We start from the raw sequence: 18,059 nt of genomic DNA on the forward strand, positions 1-18,059 counted from the left end.
GTGTCTAAAACTGGTGTGGGGAACCTTTGGCACTCCAGATGTTGCTGAACTACAACTGTGGTCATCCCATTGGCCATTCTTGCTAGGGTCGATGGGAGTTGTAGTTCAGCAACATCTGAAAGCCTCATCAGAGTGATGGGTGTGAACAGATGCCTTTCCTTTCTGCAGCTTGTTGTTGTTGTTGTTGTTTAGTCGTTTAGTCGTGTCCGACTCTTCATGACCCCATCGACCAGAGCACTCCAGGCACTTCTGTCTTCCACTGCCTCCCGCAGTTTGGTCAAACTCATGCTGGTAGCTTTGAGAACACTGTCCAACCATCTTGTCCTCTGTTGTCCCCTTCTCCTTGTGCCCTCCATCTTTCCCAACATCAGGGTCTTTTCCAGGGAGCCTTCTCTTCTCATGAGGTGGCCAAAGTATTGGAGCCTCAGCTTCAGGATCTGTCCTTCCAGTGAGCACTCAGGGCTGATTTCCTTCAGAATGGATAGGTTTGATCTTTTTGCAGCCCATGGGACTCTCAAGAGTCTCCTCCAGCACCATAATTCAAAAGCATCAATTCTTCAGCGATCAGCCTTCTTTATGGTCCAGCTTTCACTTCCATACATCCCAGTTGAATTATGGTGCTGGAGGAGACTCTTGAGAGCCCCATGGATGGCAGCTACGTCTCCTTTAAACTACTTTCCCCACCCCTCCACTAGGGTTTGCTGCAGCAAAGGACCAAAGCAGATTCAGTCACAGTTAATGATAGTCATCTAGCGGTGAAGCAATTGGCACATATCAAACCTTTTTTAAAAAAAGTATGCATTTCCTTTCGATTTTAAATTGTGCTTTCACAATTGGTTCCCAAAACGCTTTATGTTGGGCCTCAGTGGTAGAGGGCAAGGAGGAAAACTGAGGGCAAGGATATGAAGACTGGGGATATGTGACAAATAGGGGAAGAGTAACTTTGACCGCAGGGATAGTCAGCAATGCAACGCAGCAAAACATCACCCACTGACAACCGGAAGTGCTTCTTAGCTCACCTTTTTGACCTTCGTGAGAGAGCTGCCCTGAAAAAACTCACAGTTCCAAAGACTGTATTTGCTGCCAAGATTTGTGGATCTACCCAATATAATGCGGCCTGCATAAATGGTTCTAATATGTAAGCTGGTGCTTAAGATAAAATCTAATTAGTGTGAGACAAGGCAGATGGTGATTTTTGAAAATCCAATACTGGAATATTCAAAACACATTATTGCCATATTGCAGGAAAGGCAGAAGACATCATTCAGTAATTTGGTAAATAAAACAATCTGCAAGTAATTTTAGCTTTGGAATTCCCATGTCAAAGAAGATCAGATGAGTTTATATCTTGGAAATAGTGTCAGATTAGCAGCGTTCTTACCCTCTCTCCTTTAAAATGTCATTATCAAAATTGTAGTGTAGCATAGCCCTGATATCTATTTTTATCCCAATGGTTAGCATGTGAGCCGTCTAGATTTCATTTAATTTGCATGGTTTAGATACATTAAAATGACTATTTGTGTCTGTATTGCCTCAGGCTTTTTAAATCAGGGACACACACATTGCATATTCACTTCCCCTTTGGAGACACTTGGTAGCACCAGCCTTTTTCTTCTGTTGCATTAAGACCCGACATCATTAGCCTTATAGCAGCTCTATAATGCAGGCCTGCCACAAGGAAGCGAGCACATTGTGCTCTTAAAATTTCTCCAACTGCAGTATCAGAACCATTGATAATGCACCTCCAGAAATCATATGTTTTGCCATTTAGGGTAACTCATGCTTGCCAGTTGTTATTTTTTTAGCTTGCTTTGCCAATTACTTTTTGCAAAAGGCTATGTAATGGGCATTTTGATTAGGCTATAGAGAGTATAAAGTATTGTGCAAAACATGGCAAACATTTAAGTGCATTAGATCGCAATTCTATACAGTTACCCAGGAGTAAGTCGCATTGAACTGACATATGTAGGATTGTATTGATAATAAATTAGATTTATTAAGAGGGTGGAATTGACTCTTGGCATTCAGTGATATGTTACAATCCAAAATATAAGCTATACTAGCAATCATAAGTTAACCCAACATAGTAAAAATTCTGACTTAACACTAGAATTATTTATATTGATATAGCAGTGCAGATGAAGGGGAAGATAATTGATCTGATACTATGAAGGAATAAACACTGAAAATTGTTATAATCCTTAAAGTGTTTTAGAGTACAGTGGTACCTCGGTTTTACAAACTTAATCCATTCCGGAAGTCCATTCTTAAACCAAAACCGTTCTTAAACCGTGGCGTACTTTCCCTAATGAGGCCTCCTGTTGCCGGTGCCCTTCCACTGTTTGGCTTCTGTTTGTAGACCGAGGTAAAGTTCGCAAACCGGGACACTACTTCTGGTTTTGCAGAGTTTGTAAACTGAATAATTCGTAAACAGGGCTGTTCTTAAACTGAGGTGGCACTGTAATTAGAGTAATTTACAGATAAATCTAATGGTTTGCAATAAAATTTTATAGGATATGCTGATACATTGTGCCTTGCTTTTTTGTAACTAAGTCCATGGTACATTTGATCCTAGAGTTACAGGATTTGACACTAGAATTTTAAAATGCTTTTTATAACTGAGGGAGCATTTAAGCTGCAATTCAGATAAAGAAAAGAAAAGTTCAGTGAATCAGTATTTCCAAGCTGATATATATGAATGCATTCTAAGGCAACAGCTTACTTCAACGGCACTGTTCTTCTGAAGGCAGTCACAGAATCACCTGTTCTATATTTTTCAAGAATTATGACCTAATAAAAGTGATTCAACCGTACTTTGGAAGATCTTTATAACTGAAACTGGGTATAATATAAGCAGGTTTTCTGTTCTGAAACATTAAAGTGCTAGTAGCCTTTTTTATTTGTTCTGTGACTGAACAACCGTATTGTTCTCTAGTTTAAGAAAAAAAAATGTGTCACAGAACTCACTCATAAGGTAGTTATTTATTAGTCCCTGTCCTTGATAAAAGAAAACCTTTTATTTTATAGTTAGCTTGCTGAATTTAATAACTCTTTTCAACCCATTATGATTGATATAGATTTGCCTTTCGTAAATAATAATAAAATTCTATAGTACAATTGAACACCTCCCACCACTTCTGAGGCTTTGAAAATAAAAAATCCACACCATCTAGTAGTTAAATCCTGAATTAAACCATTTTACTTCTGAAAACTAGCTCTCTCTATATGCAGAGTTACATAGGGTTGAATCAAATTGTGCCCTCCTACTTGTGGAGTTGCTTTTGATCCAGCTGGTGCCTCCACTAATGGAAAAGAGGACGACAAGTCCCCAGTGCTGCCTAAAAATCTTCAGAGAGCTCAGGGACCCTGCCTACAGAGCAGTATGGAAGGTGGTGTAGAGGTTGCAAGAAGAAAGGAGAAATTAGCAAAACAAATTCCTCTCCTCCTCTTCTCTTAGCAGAGGTGCCCATTGGATATAAAGAGTACAGTTGCATTTCAGCCCCATAATTTCAATATAAGCTCTGAGAATAAAGGACACCTGCCACCTAATAAAGCTTCCATGTATCTAGAAATGAGAGAAGGGCTGCAGCTTATTGCATCTGGGTGGGCTGCCCACCTGCAAGCTCCATCCAAACAGAAGCCCACAAAGACCTAGCTTGCTGCCAGAGTTATGGTATGCTCGCAAGGGATCTTGTCCATTTGGGTCTTTGCCAGGGCCTCATCAACATTTCCATCCTGGGGTGGATCTACAAATGGGGGGGGGGGGACCACTAAAAATATGCCACAAATTAAATGGTTATAACAAAGGGGGGAGCTATGTAAAAATCACATAGAATATATTTTTGCTCTCTGGTGCCATCTGGTGTTATAACAAATTCAAAACATTGTGTTTTTTTTACTAATGTAGTGAAGTCCCTGATTATTGTAAAATAAAGATAAAGGTAAAGGACCCCTGGACGGTTAAGTCCAGTCAAAGGTGACTATGGGGTTGCAACGCTCATCTCGCTTTCAGGCTGAGGGAGCCGGCGTTTGTCCACAGACACCTTTCCAGGTCATGTGGACAGCATGACTAAACCGCTTCTGGCACAACGGGACACTGTGACGGAAACCAGAGCGCACGAAAACACCATTTAGCTTCCTGCCACAGCAGGACCTATTTATCTACTTTTATTTATTTATTTACAGTCCTCTGTGTGCCAAGAGCGGTTTAGTCATGCTGGCCACAAGACCCGGAAAACTGATTGTGGACAAACACCTCGGCCTGAAAGCGGGATGAGCGCCACAACCCCATAGTTGCCTTTGACTGGACTTAACTGTCCAGGGATATTTTACCTTTTTACCTATTGTAAAATTCTTAGCAACATCGCTTAGAATCATAAGTGTCAACCAAGGGTCATCTCTTTCAACCTCCTCCAATGCAGGGATCCTGCCCGCAGCTGTCCCTGGGTTGGTTCAAACTACCAACCTTCTGATTAACAGGCAGATACACTGACCTATTGCTCCACCTTTTTATGATAACTGCACTTCAAACGGACCTGTTTAAAAGACATGCTAGTAAGGTGTGGTGCAGATGTGCTTGCTGATATGTTGTATGTGTCCAGAAGCCATAAGATGCACACTTTTGCATTGTCTCTTTTCTGTATTGTTCTTTACCCATGCTGTAAAGTCTGCTCAAGTCGCCTCAGTATGGCATCATAGTGGTCTAGTTTCTCTAGAGACCGGGACTTGCTTACTCTAAACTAGATGCATGTTCTATGCCACATAGGTACCACCCTTTTTCCTGCCCTTGGTTCTGGTTTGGCAGTATAAAGGAAAGTAGAATATGTAGCTAGCTAGGGCAAAATTCACTGGGATTTTCCAGTACAGACCCTATTAAAATTGGCTAAAGTTTTAAAATGCAATGGATATGTTCTTACTCAGCTGTACTTTTCAGTGTGGCTCACACAAGGAAACTTCTTGATAGATTTTGCACACTGGCATTATAAATTACTTTCAAGTCAGTGTGGTTTCTTGTTAGAGCAAGTTTTAAGATTAAATAAAGTGAGAGAATATAGTGTACTGCTTCATTAAGTACTGCTTAATTTGCTAATATATAGGGTTCATTTAGTATTAAATCACATTGTACATTTGATGGGGGCGGGGGTTGTTCTATGACAAATCCACTGAAATTAATTTTCCAGTTACTGATGAAAATTTATACACCAGAGTGTGGCTGGAATTAGTATTCTTACAGACTAATAATTTATGGAAACAGAAAATGACAAATCGACAGCGATAGATCTGAAAGTTTTGTGAGAAGGCTAAATTTAATCTTATATGTATGGCTGGATACACAAGATCTTGATGGGTTAAATGGTGGATAAAATTGTAATATTCATTGCATTGGAATGCTCTTAGAGGGTAAATGTAGCAATGCATTAAAGTAATTACTCCATGATCTTTAGCACGAGTGAGTTAAAGGTCATTTTTGTACTCCAAGTACATTATTAACTATTAAGGTTAATATGTATACTGATACTTTTGACTATTGAGGAAAAGGTTCTCTCTATATTTTTAAACCAATGTAACATTTAGCTTCTTTTCTTTAAACAAACTAGAGAGGAAGACAGATACTTGTGCCTTGCCGATATTGTGATACTTCCCAAATGGCTGGGATCTTAAAATTAATACAAGACTCAGTGTGTTCACAATAGCTAAACTATTTCCGGTTACTCGTGGTATTTGACATACGTTAAGTCCAAGATACCGTGATGAGTAGAAAACTCTGAAAGGAGAATGCTTGTACATCCTTCAAAATAGGGAACTCAGATTGGCAGCCAGAATGATTACTTGCGTGTGAGCTATGAAATTGTAATTTGACACACACATCCCAAGGTGCTTTGATCACTTCCAAAATCTGAAATGAAAACTTCTTGGAAATCTTATCTCAAAAAAGATAGCTAGAAGTGCACTCCAACATTGGTGAGGTACTGTATTTCCCTGAAAAGGCTTAAATTTGGCACACATTGTCGAAGAGACCCTAATTAATAGATAAGACTGAAACTGTACATATTTGCACTTAAAAATTATAAGGTCGTGAACTGTATGTCATAACAAGTTAGCATTCCAACACAACACAAGCCGCATATGAACTGGAAGGTTGTGCTGTGAAAGTCCTGCACATGCTTGAAATGAAATATTTAATTTTTGCTTCTTGGTGGCTGAAAATATGATTCTTTTAACAGTCATCAGACGCAGACAACCTGCTGGGATCACCCTAAAATGACCGAACTGTTCCAGTCATTAGGTAAGTGCACTTCTCTTTTGGTAAAACTAAGTTACAAAGAGTCTATCTGATAGCTGGTCAAAGTGTTTATTGCTAAACGTAGGATTTCACTGAATGTGCAGATAGGGGGTAATGCACAGTACATAAAATGTTATTGGTGCCGGTTACAAAATGAATGTCGTGGGGGCATGGCATATTGTTTATTTACCAAGGCCTCATACAATGCCCATGAAAGGTCTTAGCTGGGAGGCACACTTGTGTTAGGGCATCTCTGTATTTTGCTACATGAAAGCTATAGGTTCCAGGCACAGACAGATTTTACTTGTACATTTCTATCCTGGAGGTTTTGGTAGAACTTTTTAAAATGTTTCACAAGTGTTGTCATCTCTTCCACAATTCTGACTGGAAACAGACCTTAAAATCAATTTAGCTTGATATGAAGTACTGCTTCCCTTCTCCCCCCCCCCCTTTTTTGGCTTGGGTGTGTGTGTGTGTTCACATGTGTGCATGTGTTTCAACTGACAACAAATTCATGACAACATGACATTGAACAAAATGGTTCCTGATAATACTCTTACATTTCTGCCCTTTGCCATTTTTTCAGCTGATTTGAACAACGTGCGCTTTTCTGCTTATCGCACAGCCATCAAAATCCGGAGGCTACAGAAGGCATTGTGCTGTAAGTTTACTTCTCAAAGCTCATTATTTTTTCAGCAACGATGTTTAGTGTATCCTCCTCCTCAAAGGAACTGATAACCAAAGACAGATTCATACTTCCAGGTTGCTGATTGTGGTCACCTGTAGTATGGGTTGTTGAAAATCAGTATAGTTAATGGACAAGTTAGCACAATGGCATCTCTCTTATCTTTTCAGAATTAACATTCTCATTGGGAAACAAAATTATATGAGCTGAATGAACGAGTATTTGTAAAAAGCAGTAAAGAACAGTGAAAGATCCAGACCAATAAATGATTGCAGTACTCATAGTAGAGCTGCAGATGTGGGCTTTAAATGCTTTTAGGTATTATTATTATTTAAATCCCTGAATGTATAAAACTTATTCTTCCATGTCCTGACAACGATGTGACACCAGAAATTTTTACCAGTTCTGGCACAATTTAAAGTTCTCAGCTGCTTGGATCCTTGAAAATTTCACCCCCACTTGCGTTCATCACAATTCCTTAGATTAATTAACATCATTTAACATTGGTGATCTATGCATCCAATCAGGGGCTTTGATTTGTGTATCGCTTAGCCAGCCCAGGAGAACTGAGCCATGAAAAACTATTTAACGGTAAACTTCAGCTATAGTTTGTTTTCCCCCAAGAGACGTTTCAGTGTATTTCTTTACTCTCTGGGTTTGATTTTTTAAATATCTTTTTTTTAAAAAAGGACACCAGTTGAACTAAAAGAAGTCGTGGCAAAAGGCTAATAGTGTTTGCCACTTTCATCTCCTTTTCAGTCTGCCCACCAGATTCAACCCTAAAGTTCTTATGAGAGAATATTCAGCTAAGCCTTAAACAATAGATAATACAGTGGTACGTCGGGTTACAAACACTTTGGGTTACAGACTCCGCTAACCCATAAGTAGTACCTTGGGTTAAGAACCTTGCCTCAGGGTGAGAACAGATATCGCGCGCCGGTGGCAGGAAGCCCCATTAGGTAAAGTGGTACCTCAGGTTAAGAACGGTTTCAAGTTAAGAACGGACCTCCGGAACGAATTAAGTTCGTAACCAGAGGTACCACTACTATATGTGTATTGTCTGTGATTTTATGCATTGGCTAATGGGAATTCAGGCATGAGACTCTTTAAACATTTAAATATTATGGAAATCTGTGTGTAGTTTTGTCCTACAATGTAAGGAGGGATGGAATTTTCTGAAAAACTTGGATGTCAAATTTATCGACACAGATTCCCCCCCCCCTTACTGTCTTAATTCCTTGATCTTGATGAAAAGTGAGTTATTTTCCCCGACTTAGCTAAAAAGATGAACAATTCTTGCATATTATATGCATTATTATAAGAATCCCTATAATGTAATATTATACACATATCTCCAAGTTTTCTATAGTTGTGAGCACATAAACAGATACCTACTAGGTATACAACCACATAAAATACTTACATATTAATACTTATAAAATTATGGTGCAGAAATATAGTACAAGGGGCTTTATTCTTTATGTAGGTAGGTATTATGCATATGTATGTATGCATAATATATACATCTTCTTTGTACATAATATTATGTATAACTAGCTGGTCCTTTTAAAAAAAAAAAAAACCACCAATGTAGCAGTGGCTTGGGCATAAGTGAGTGCTCAATGCAAGTGGCAGTCTGATGTGGGCAAAGCTCAATTGGGTTGGAACCAGCAAATTCTCTGCCTAAAATCACTTAAAACAGATTTCTCCTCAACCCCTCTTTGTATGTAAGATGAGGGGAAAGCAAAAGCAGCCTAGTGGATGAGTCTGGCTGATCAGCTTCTGCACCTCTAGTAAGCAGGTTCATACAGGAGAGCTGCTCTTCATGTTGTGATTGCTTCACTCAAGCATTCTTTAGTGAAGTAGAAGAGCACTGAAGCCAGCTGAAAGGCAAGTGTCTGAAGAAGGGAAAAAACCGAAGCGAAGACAGTGGAGAGATAACTCAGGCACTGTTCAGTGGGTTAGTAGTAGCACTTTTATTTTTAGTCCTCTCCCAAAAACCTCAATGTTTGCACAATTCAGCTGACAAGTTACTGGAAATCTCTCTAGTGCTGACGAGGTGCAGAATGACTACAAATGACTCAGCTGAAAAATCCTAGTTTGCAGTCTGCCTTGCCAAGTCCAAACACAATTTTGTCTCTTAAGCTAATCCACCTGCAACTGAAATGCTAACCTGTGAGTTTGTTTTCCTTTTTACTATTAAACAGCTTTGAAAGTAAAATACCCTACAGTCTCTATTCAGAAATATGCAGCTTCCTGTGTAATAAGATCCTGCATTTACTTAATTCAAAATTCAACAGTGTATGAGCCTTGAGAAAATACTACTTTGTTCAGCCTTTAGCAAAACACCTGACAAATAGCAATTTTCTGTCCTTGCTTTGCAAAGTGTTGCCTTGATGGCCTCTCATGTAGAAAGGAACAAGTTTTTGTTTTGTTTTTTGCTTTATATCATCAGAGGGCAATGAAAGAAAGTTAAGAACCTCTAGAGGTTTCTCTATCCTTAAATTTGGACAAGCAGGTAGTCGAAATTTCTATGTCTCGTCCTTATGTACCATCCAAGCCAAGCTGTCATACAGCTTCCATTTAAAATTGGAAATCATTTCCCATAATTTAAATGCAGATCGTCTCTAAAGATGTCAGGCTATATAACACTTCAGCAGGGCTAATGCACTAAGGCAAAGAGAGTGTCAGATTGAATCACTTGAAATAGAGGGCCATCGTCTGACTGTTAGATGTGACAAATTGCTGTCACAGCTTAACGGTGGCAAACTGTAAAGGCCTTTTGGGGGAAAACCACAAGGACATGTCTGAAGTTTGTGTCTTAGGGCCTTTGCCAATGTAAGGCGCTCCAGTAGAATCCTTTTCAAATTGTAAATGTGGAAACCATTAATTACTGCCCATCCATCTAGATTTTCCAAAAGAGACTATTTAGCAGGAAAAGAAAGGAATTTAGTTGCAGATATTTTTATTTTTCTGGGGGAGGGGTACAGAGAACCCTATACATTAACATTTCCAGCATAAATTAACATTTCCTGCATAATAATTTTGTTTCTTTTGTACCTGATAGGAATCATTATAGTCTCTTGAAATACTGTGATAGCCAAGCTATAGTCTATTTAACATTTAATAGGATTGATTTGGCACTGTGAAGCCATAAATATGAGGAAAAATGATGTAGAAATCAAATATTATGGCTTGTAGGCATTGACAGCCTTAACCTCCACGAATTTGTCTAAAGTTCTTTTACAGCCATCCAAGTTATGGCTATCGCTACATCTTGTGGAACTGAATTCCAAAATTTAACTATGTGCTTTGTGAAGAAAGACTTCCTTTTTTGAACCTTTTCCAGCTCTTGTGTCTAGCAGGTTGGGCAGGATGAGGCTGGGAATTGTTTTAATTAAAATCAGAGACAAATTTTGAAGTTTGTAGACTTGCCCTTCCTTTTGTGAGCCTCTCAAGTTAATTTCGAAGCCTGAGCTCAGAGACCTTCAGTGATATCCAGCTTTCTAGGTCCAGATCAAACTTAATGGCTATATTTAGCGTGACTAGACAGTGACGGACTTCTAAGCATTTACAAGGTCAGTGGAAGGCGCCTACAAGGAGAATAGCTTGACAATGACTCGGCAAACAGACCAAGCCATACACTGAAAGGGAAAGGAAACAAACCTTTAAAAAAAGGAGAGAGTTACTGCTAATTTCGTATCTGAGATGACAGCTGGTCAGTACCTTATTTAGCAAGAAGTCCCAGGTGGTCCCCAGACCATTTCTGACTCTTGCCCAGGAGCAATTCAGTGTGAATTTATTTGCTAATGGGGAGAAGATGAGGAGCATCAAGGACAACTTTTATTGTGTTACTGAGTATTTTTGTATTATTATGACATGTGTGCATACTGGGGATTGGAGGAAGAGGAATCGAAACCTGTCTCCTGAGACTTACATAGCTCAACAGAAAGGGACTCATCTGCATTCTTCATAGATAAGGAAATACAAGCAGCGGCGTTCTAGCTGTTACCACAGCCATATTGTTTGTGGTATCTGTTATTCCCCAGCCTTCCATATCCTGTTTCCTATGTATTACAAATTACTCTGCCCTGTTATTGTCCCCCCCCCCCCGAGACAGACAATAATTTATAATTCACTCTAGAATTGTCAGTCTTCCTTTCCTTCAGAATGATAGCTTACAGTGTTAATTCGCTTCTGATTCTGCCTGCAAAAAAATAATTTGCAGGAAATGAAATTTTAACTTGCTCATTGTACATATACAGTGAAAAGAATGCCAAGAAACTGCCGCGGTTTGCTAGATTTTCAACCATTTCTAGTGAAAGATGTCTCTAAAGATTATGCTTCCATTTGGCTTTCAGCTTAAACTCTTTTTATGCCCATGAAATGTCTGTCTCCATAACTTAAGACTACTTGGGGAAAAATTCACGATCAGCTATTTTCCTTCTATCTCATTGTCTAGATGATAATTAGTTTCCCATAATCACTGTTGTAACTGAGTGTGCTTTTTGGAACTGGCACATATTCTTGTCATCATTCAAGACAGGAATTCATAGCAGAAATGTGATTTTCCATGAGGGATGCCTGTCAGTGCATATGGGCATGTTTCCATTATTGCTCTTTGTAGATCGTGAAGGGATTTTAAATGATACCTTAATCTGCATGTTCTGCCCAGAATTGTTAAGTGCAAATAGAATGTAGTAAGATGATTCCTAGTCAGGGCACTTTAAATCATCTTGATATAATGCTTGCATGTACTGGGAAATTCTCATCTCTACCCTAACAGAATTCTTGGTTCCAACTGCAAAACTGTAAATATTGCCTGAATACTCAGGCTTTTCATCTGGTACCAGCATTATGGTTAAAGATAGAAGAGTATGCATGCAGTCACTGTATGTATGTATGTATGTATGTATGTAGATTAGAATTTTTTATTCCACTCTTCAAGCAATAGCCTCTCAGAGTGGCTTAATGTTTACAAGGTTCTTCAGCGATCAGAAGGCTTTAAAAGTTGGTGGATACATTCAGCGCTACCCCCTGAGAATGACTGTAGTTTAGTTTGGTATTACATGCATAACCACTCTGAGCATAGCTTATCTGGAAAGGTGGTATGTGTGTAAAAGCACAATGGCATGCATGACTGAAGTTGGGAGGATATGGATGGCACAACATCATGACTCAAGTGTTCCCTATCGCAAACAAAGGATTTCTGTACTTACAAAGCAAATGCCTTTGAACAGTTAAATGCCGACTGTCATGTACGGAGTCTCATTTAACATACCGTGCTGCAGAAGAAATTCTTAGGAAATGCTTGTTAACAGTCTACACCCATAAGAGTCTACCTGACCTGTAAGATCAGCATCTGCTTTCTGGTCCAATATGAAAACTCAAATACAGTGGTACCTCGGGTTAAGAACTTCCGGAGGTCCGTACTTAACCTGAAACTGTTCTTAACCTGAAGCACCACTTTAGCTAATGGGGCCTCCTGCTGCTGCTGTGCCGTCGGAGCCCAATTTCTGTTCTCATCCTGAAGCGAAGTTCTTAGCCTGAAGCACTATTTCTGGGTTAGCGGAGTCTGTAACCTGAAGCGTATGTAACCTGAAGTGTATGTAACCCGAGGTACCACTGTATTAGTGAGTAAAAGGGACAGGGCATTTTTTTTTTAAAAGGGGGGCAGTTTCCACATCTCTGGAATAACCTCCCCAGGGAAGTGTTGAGGAAATATCAGGGTTCAATACGCAATAACCTGTGGGTTAAGCCTGGACAGCCAGTAAAATCCAGACTCCAGAGATCAGCAAAACGGGACATTTATTTAGGCATTACCAGGGCTGTCTTTACCTGGGGGTGCAAGGGGGGGGAGCACCAGGTGCCCACCGCTGAAGCCGCCTAAGTGTATTGTATTGAGCTGCTATGCAACAACAGGGTCAGCGGCACCTTTGCACTTGTTTTAGAAAAGCTGGTTTTAAACAAAAATAAACCCCGAAAAGCCTCCTTTTGGAGCCGCGCAGGCGTGATCGCTATTTATCAAATGCTAATAGTGACATAAACATAATAAAAGTTAATTTGGGGGCTAAACCAAATTTGGGGGCGCTGGGCAGATCTTTGCACTCTGGCGGTGCATATGCTAAAGACGGCCCTGGGTGCAACACAACTTCAACCAGCAAGTAGTGGTGGGTGACACACCAAATATGAAAATAGCACTATCCTTATGCACTTCCAAGCAAAGGGGCCATTAAGTTTATATATGGCAAGACTTCCTTCTACTAGCTTCTCTTTGTTTAATCACAAGGTTACAGCAACTTTCTTCTAACTTCCTTATCTCTTCCCGTACAGTAGTTTCTAATAACAAACTCCTCCTCACGTGCTACTTCATCCATCTCACGGCTCTCTTGCAAGCACAACCTTCACATTTCAGCCTTCACTTGGTCAGCCCTTCTTGCACACATTTCAATTTCAATCTATAATTTCAATAATTTCTCTGACAGAAGCACAAATTGCCCACTCTTTGCAGACCTTTATGATAATTTTAAAGACTTGGGTCCTCCACTGTTTGTTTGTTTGATTAACTTAACACACTCTGCTTTCAACTGACATTTTAGCTACTAACTTATTTGTAATTTTAAGGATCATGTATTGAATGTTATTTGTTATTTCTATGGTTTCATTATTTAATCTGTATTTTAAAATATGTTGCAATCTGCTTCATGAGGGATTTCACCATGAAAAATTGGCCAGAAATCTATTACATACCAGAAAATTAATAATACAACCATAAATTAAGAGCTAAATAAACACATCACATATTATAATAAATTTTCTTTTAAAATTAGAGATAGATTTTGGATGCCCTGGTGTGTCAATTGATTCTTTTGTATAAAAGTTTTAAATATACATATATATCTCAAAATATAATGTCATTCATTAAATCTTCTCTGCTTGACTATTTTGCCAGTGGACTTGTTGGACTTAAATACAACAAATGAAGCTTTCAAGCAGCACAAGTTGACTCAAAATGACCAGCTTCTTGGTGTTCAGGATGTAGTCAGCTGCCTCACTACGATTTACAGTGGAATGGAAGAGAAGCACAAGGAGTTGGTGAATGTTCCAGTGTGTGTAGATATGTGTCTCAACTGGCTGTTGAATGTTTATGACACGTAAGTATGAGATGTCAGGCACTAAATAAACATTGCTCATAATGCTGCACTGCTACATCTGCATGTACAACAGTGACTCCCTGAGACTAAAACTCAGACTTGCTATTAGTTCAGGCTTAAGGCTCTGTGCTGAGAATACTGAGGAAGCACATCTTATTTTAGGCTGCATTTGCATGGCAGTTTATACCATTTTCTTGATGTTTCACTAACTGTTAATTTTCGGATTGTATTTGAACTTTCACATGATGTAAAAGCCACTTCTGTAAATAGAGTGGAACATCGCACAGGTTTGGTGCTCCCTGATGTGTTATTTGCAAATCAATTTTTTTTCTAGAAGCAAAACAGAAGAGGGAGAGGTAAGTTGCCTTGCATGCATGTTCACACAGCAAAGTTCCTTTTCTGCCTCCAACCAAAGCAGAATAAAAGGCAATGAAGGAACTTAATCTCCCAGCAGACCTTGGTGAAGTTGAACCATTTAGACTGAAAAGCAGGAAGGTTGTAATCCTAAAGACATTATTCTGGAGGAAAGGTCTACAGAGCTTCCATCAGAATCAGTTGTGGTTATGATTGTCTGTTAAATGCAAGTGCTTCCATTTAATTGGAAATCAATATTCTCTTGGGCTTTGTGGAGTACATCTGCCCCTCTCTTTGTAAGACTTGAGTGATGCATTCTTATTCTGGAATCTACAGCAAAGGAAACTCCCCCTGCCTCCATCAAATAAGTTAGTATTAAATCTACTGAATATTACTATTTCTAATCTGAGTAACTGATGGGTAAGAGAGTCTCTCTTCTTCTCCCACTATTTGCCAAAAGACCAGACAAATAAAACCTTTTAAAATGCAAGAAACAAATCCCAAAGACTATGCATGTACATAAAACACCCAGCAGCCTCTACAACTTTTCTTCTATCAAGTTAGGCTTACTGGCCCTTGAGGCCCTGATCCACACTGGCCAGTCTGGGCTTAGTGCGGAAAAATGCATTTCTGTTGTCATATATGGGAAAGGTATGAAACCCCTTCATTTACTGATCTTTCCTTCCCATTGCTAACAATAGCAAACTAGTACTTAACTGAAAAGCTGAAAAGCTTTTGACTTCAGAACTTAGTTATGTTCTATGTAACACTTCCAACATGCCCTTTATTGTGTTTGCCTCTGTGGTTCATATTCTGTTGTGTAATATGAATGACTAATCCACATTTTAATGAGCAACATAGATATTTCACCTTAGCATTTCAATGTGGTAGAAGACTAAACAAGAAATGGACCTTGCATACATGGCTCTGTGTTTACTGAAATCCATATCAGTGTGAATGTAGCTGTCATTGCATTGCGACACTCAACAGGAAAGCAAGAGTGATATTCAAGAAATGTGCATGACAGCTTGCATTGTGTGTCACACACTGCTACAGTCATTTGCATTTTGTAGAGCATGCTATATGACTTATGCTCTCAGTTGTAAATGCCTTTATAAGATGTAGCAACGTCTGTGTAAGCTACGGGGTAGCTTAATCATCATGTGACTTACAGTGCATCTATCGATGTGGCCTCTAAAGTCATGATCTATTTATGCATATATTCTGCTTCTAAGCAATAGAATTCAGAATTACAAATCCTTCAAATGTCAATGACTGCATAATTACTTGAAATCATTGGTCTCTTGTTGCATTTATGCAGAAGTGTTTGGAAGGAATCCTATATGAAATCATACTTTAACTGATGCCCAGAATCTGTGTAAAGAATGAATATTATTATTATTATAATTTTTAACATAGGCAATCAGAGGATTTATGGTTCATTAACGAAGAAAGTGGGCAGGGAGAAAGAAAGCAATTACAGTTTGTGTAAACAGGTTAAATGAACAATTTTTGAAAGGTACTCACTCAGTAGCTAGATAATTGCATTGCATATTTCTCATTTGGTTGTGCTACATCTGTCAGGTATAGACATCTAAGCTAGGGCTCCGAATGTGTGAATTAAGAAGCAATGTGCTGAAATACATAATGTGTCATAGAGAGATATGAAGAAAAGAACTCCAGTGCTGCTTTCTAATGGAAAAGCTTGAATTCTTAGAGCAGAGGAAGCATTGGGTTTAAAAGGGGAACTATTTTCATAATAAAAAAGCAAAGATAACCATGTTAGTTCATAAAATTCCCTCCAAAATCCAGTTGGGCAATTATTTTATTAGGACTAACAAAAATAAATAAATACACATTTCCCAAGTTCTCCAAAACTCGTCAGATGAAGAATTTTGGAAAACTTGAAAGCCTGCCACACTTTGTGATTGCTTCCAGTGAAGATATTGTCCTCTTGTAGGTTTTAGAGTATTCTCATAGTTTTCTTCTGCATGTCATCCTCTCACTGATTTTAAATGAAACCCACACATATGCTGTTTAAATGTAAGAAACAACATTTTCTAGTTTCACATTGTTGCCTTAATGCATTTTAAGGATTATTGTTGTCATCATGATGTACCATCTCCAGGTGTGAGCTTCTCCCAAGCATCAGGTTGGCCACAGTGAGAACAGGATACAGGAATGGATGGGCCACTGGCCTTTTCTTATATTCTTAGAAGGCTGAGAAATCCTATCTGAAATTCAGGTTCCTATGTCGCACCATCAGAGCTTATGGCATGATATAAATTATTTTGATGTAGAAATTGTAAGATTTAAAACTCAATAAAATAAATTAGAAGAGAACAAAAGGGAAGAGAGTAGAGGAAAATGTACTCACAGGACTTGATTGACAAATCCATCTTGACAGTGCTGTCATTCCTGATTTCCATGGTGACACTGTATGTGTGAAATTTGAATCTTGGCATTGCTCTAGCTCAAAAACATAAGAAGTTAACATCTCAAGAGGCCTGCTAGATCAGACCAAAGGCCCATCTATTCCAGCATCCTTTTCCCACAGTGCACTGTCAGATGCCCATGAGAGAAGCATATAGACAGGATCTGAGCACCACAGTGCTCTCCCACTCATGTTCCTCATCAGCTGATATTCAGATATTCAGCTTGTGCAACTTTACAATCTTGCAAATGGCCTTAGGTTGCCACAAATTCATTACTTAACATTTTTATTGTTTGTGTCATTGTTGTAATTAACGTACCTACAAAAACCATCTGCTTCTCTCGTGCTATTGTTAATCTAGAATTTAATTAGCTTCACAGACTGAAGAAACATTTGCTGTTAAGCATGCTTACAGATGTTTATGGCCTTTATAAGATATTAAATGAAAACAATTGACAGGAACACCTATTATCCTTTCTATTTCTGGCACATCAAGAACTGTTTATCCCTCACATTAGGTCAACAAGCAGAACAGAGATGAAATCTAGTATCTTTGAACTTTATTTTTTCAAGAACTCAAAGGTTAAATAATTGATTAACATCTGCACTCTAAATAATTTTCAGCATTAAACATAAGCCTATCAATAGTTTATTTCAAATATCTTTAAGTCTCTAGTTCTGAAAATTCAATATATACGCAAAGCATGACCTTTACGAATATGAGGGAACATATGGACCTATTTGACAGAGTTACTATGTTTTGCCATTTTGATAAATTTTGAGTTCTAAGAAAGATTTTTTTTTTAAGATATTGCAAGCAGACTGCTTTCTAAAAGCTAATTATTATTAAATTTATTAAGCTGGTGCAGATAGCCAGCTGTGATGTACAGCCCACCTGTGTGTTTCTCTGCACCAGGCATAATTTTATGCACCTCTGTCATGCCTTCCCTTCCTCATCTTTTTTCAAAACTAAAAAGTCTAATACACTGTAGCCTTGATCAGAGTTGCTCAAATTGCTGCATTATTTTAGTTGTCTTTTTTCTGTACATTTTCCAGCTTTACAATATCCTTTTTTGAGATGCAGGACGGACTTTGGTATTTCAGATTTCAGCAGCGCCCAGTGCTAGCCCAATTCTCAACCTCCATTCT

The 18,059-nt window shown here is 38.7% G+C and overlaps 1 protein-coding gene across 4 annotated transcripts in view; it reads left to right on the forward strand.

The window, feature by feature from the left end:
• UTRN (utrophin) overlaps window positions 1-18,059 on the forward strand; it is a gene marked incomplete at its 3' end in the record, with an annotated part of 327,056 nt that overhangs the window by 266,169 nt on the left and 42,828 nt on the right. For all 4 annotated transcript variants that reach the window (XM_083731575.1, XM_083731576.1, XM_083731577.1 and 1 more), the window contains 3 exons: window positions 6,225-6,286; window positions 6,870-6,944; window positions 13,921-14,122. In XM_083731575.1, the coding sequence (XP_083587701.1) occupies window positions 6,225-6,286; window positions 6,870-6,944; window positions 13,921-14,122 (339 nt within the window). The remainder of the gene's footprint in view (window positions 1-6,224; window positions 6,287-6,869; window positions 6,945-13,920; window positions 14,123-18,059) is intronic.

Source organism: Podarcis gaigeae (genome assembly GCF_964106915.1).
Source record: "Podarcis gaigeae genome assembly, chromosome: 3".
NCBI lineage: Eukaryota > Metazoa > Chordata > Lepidosauria > Squamata > Lacertidae > Podarcis > Podarcis gaigeae.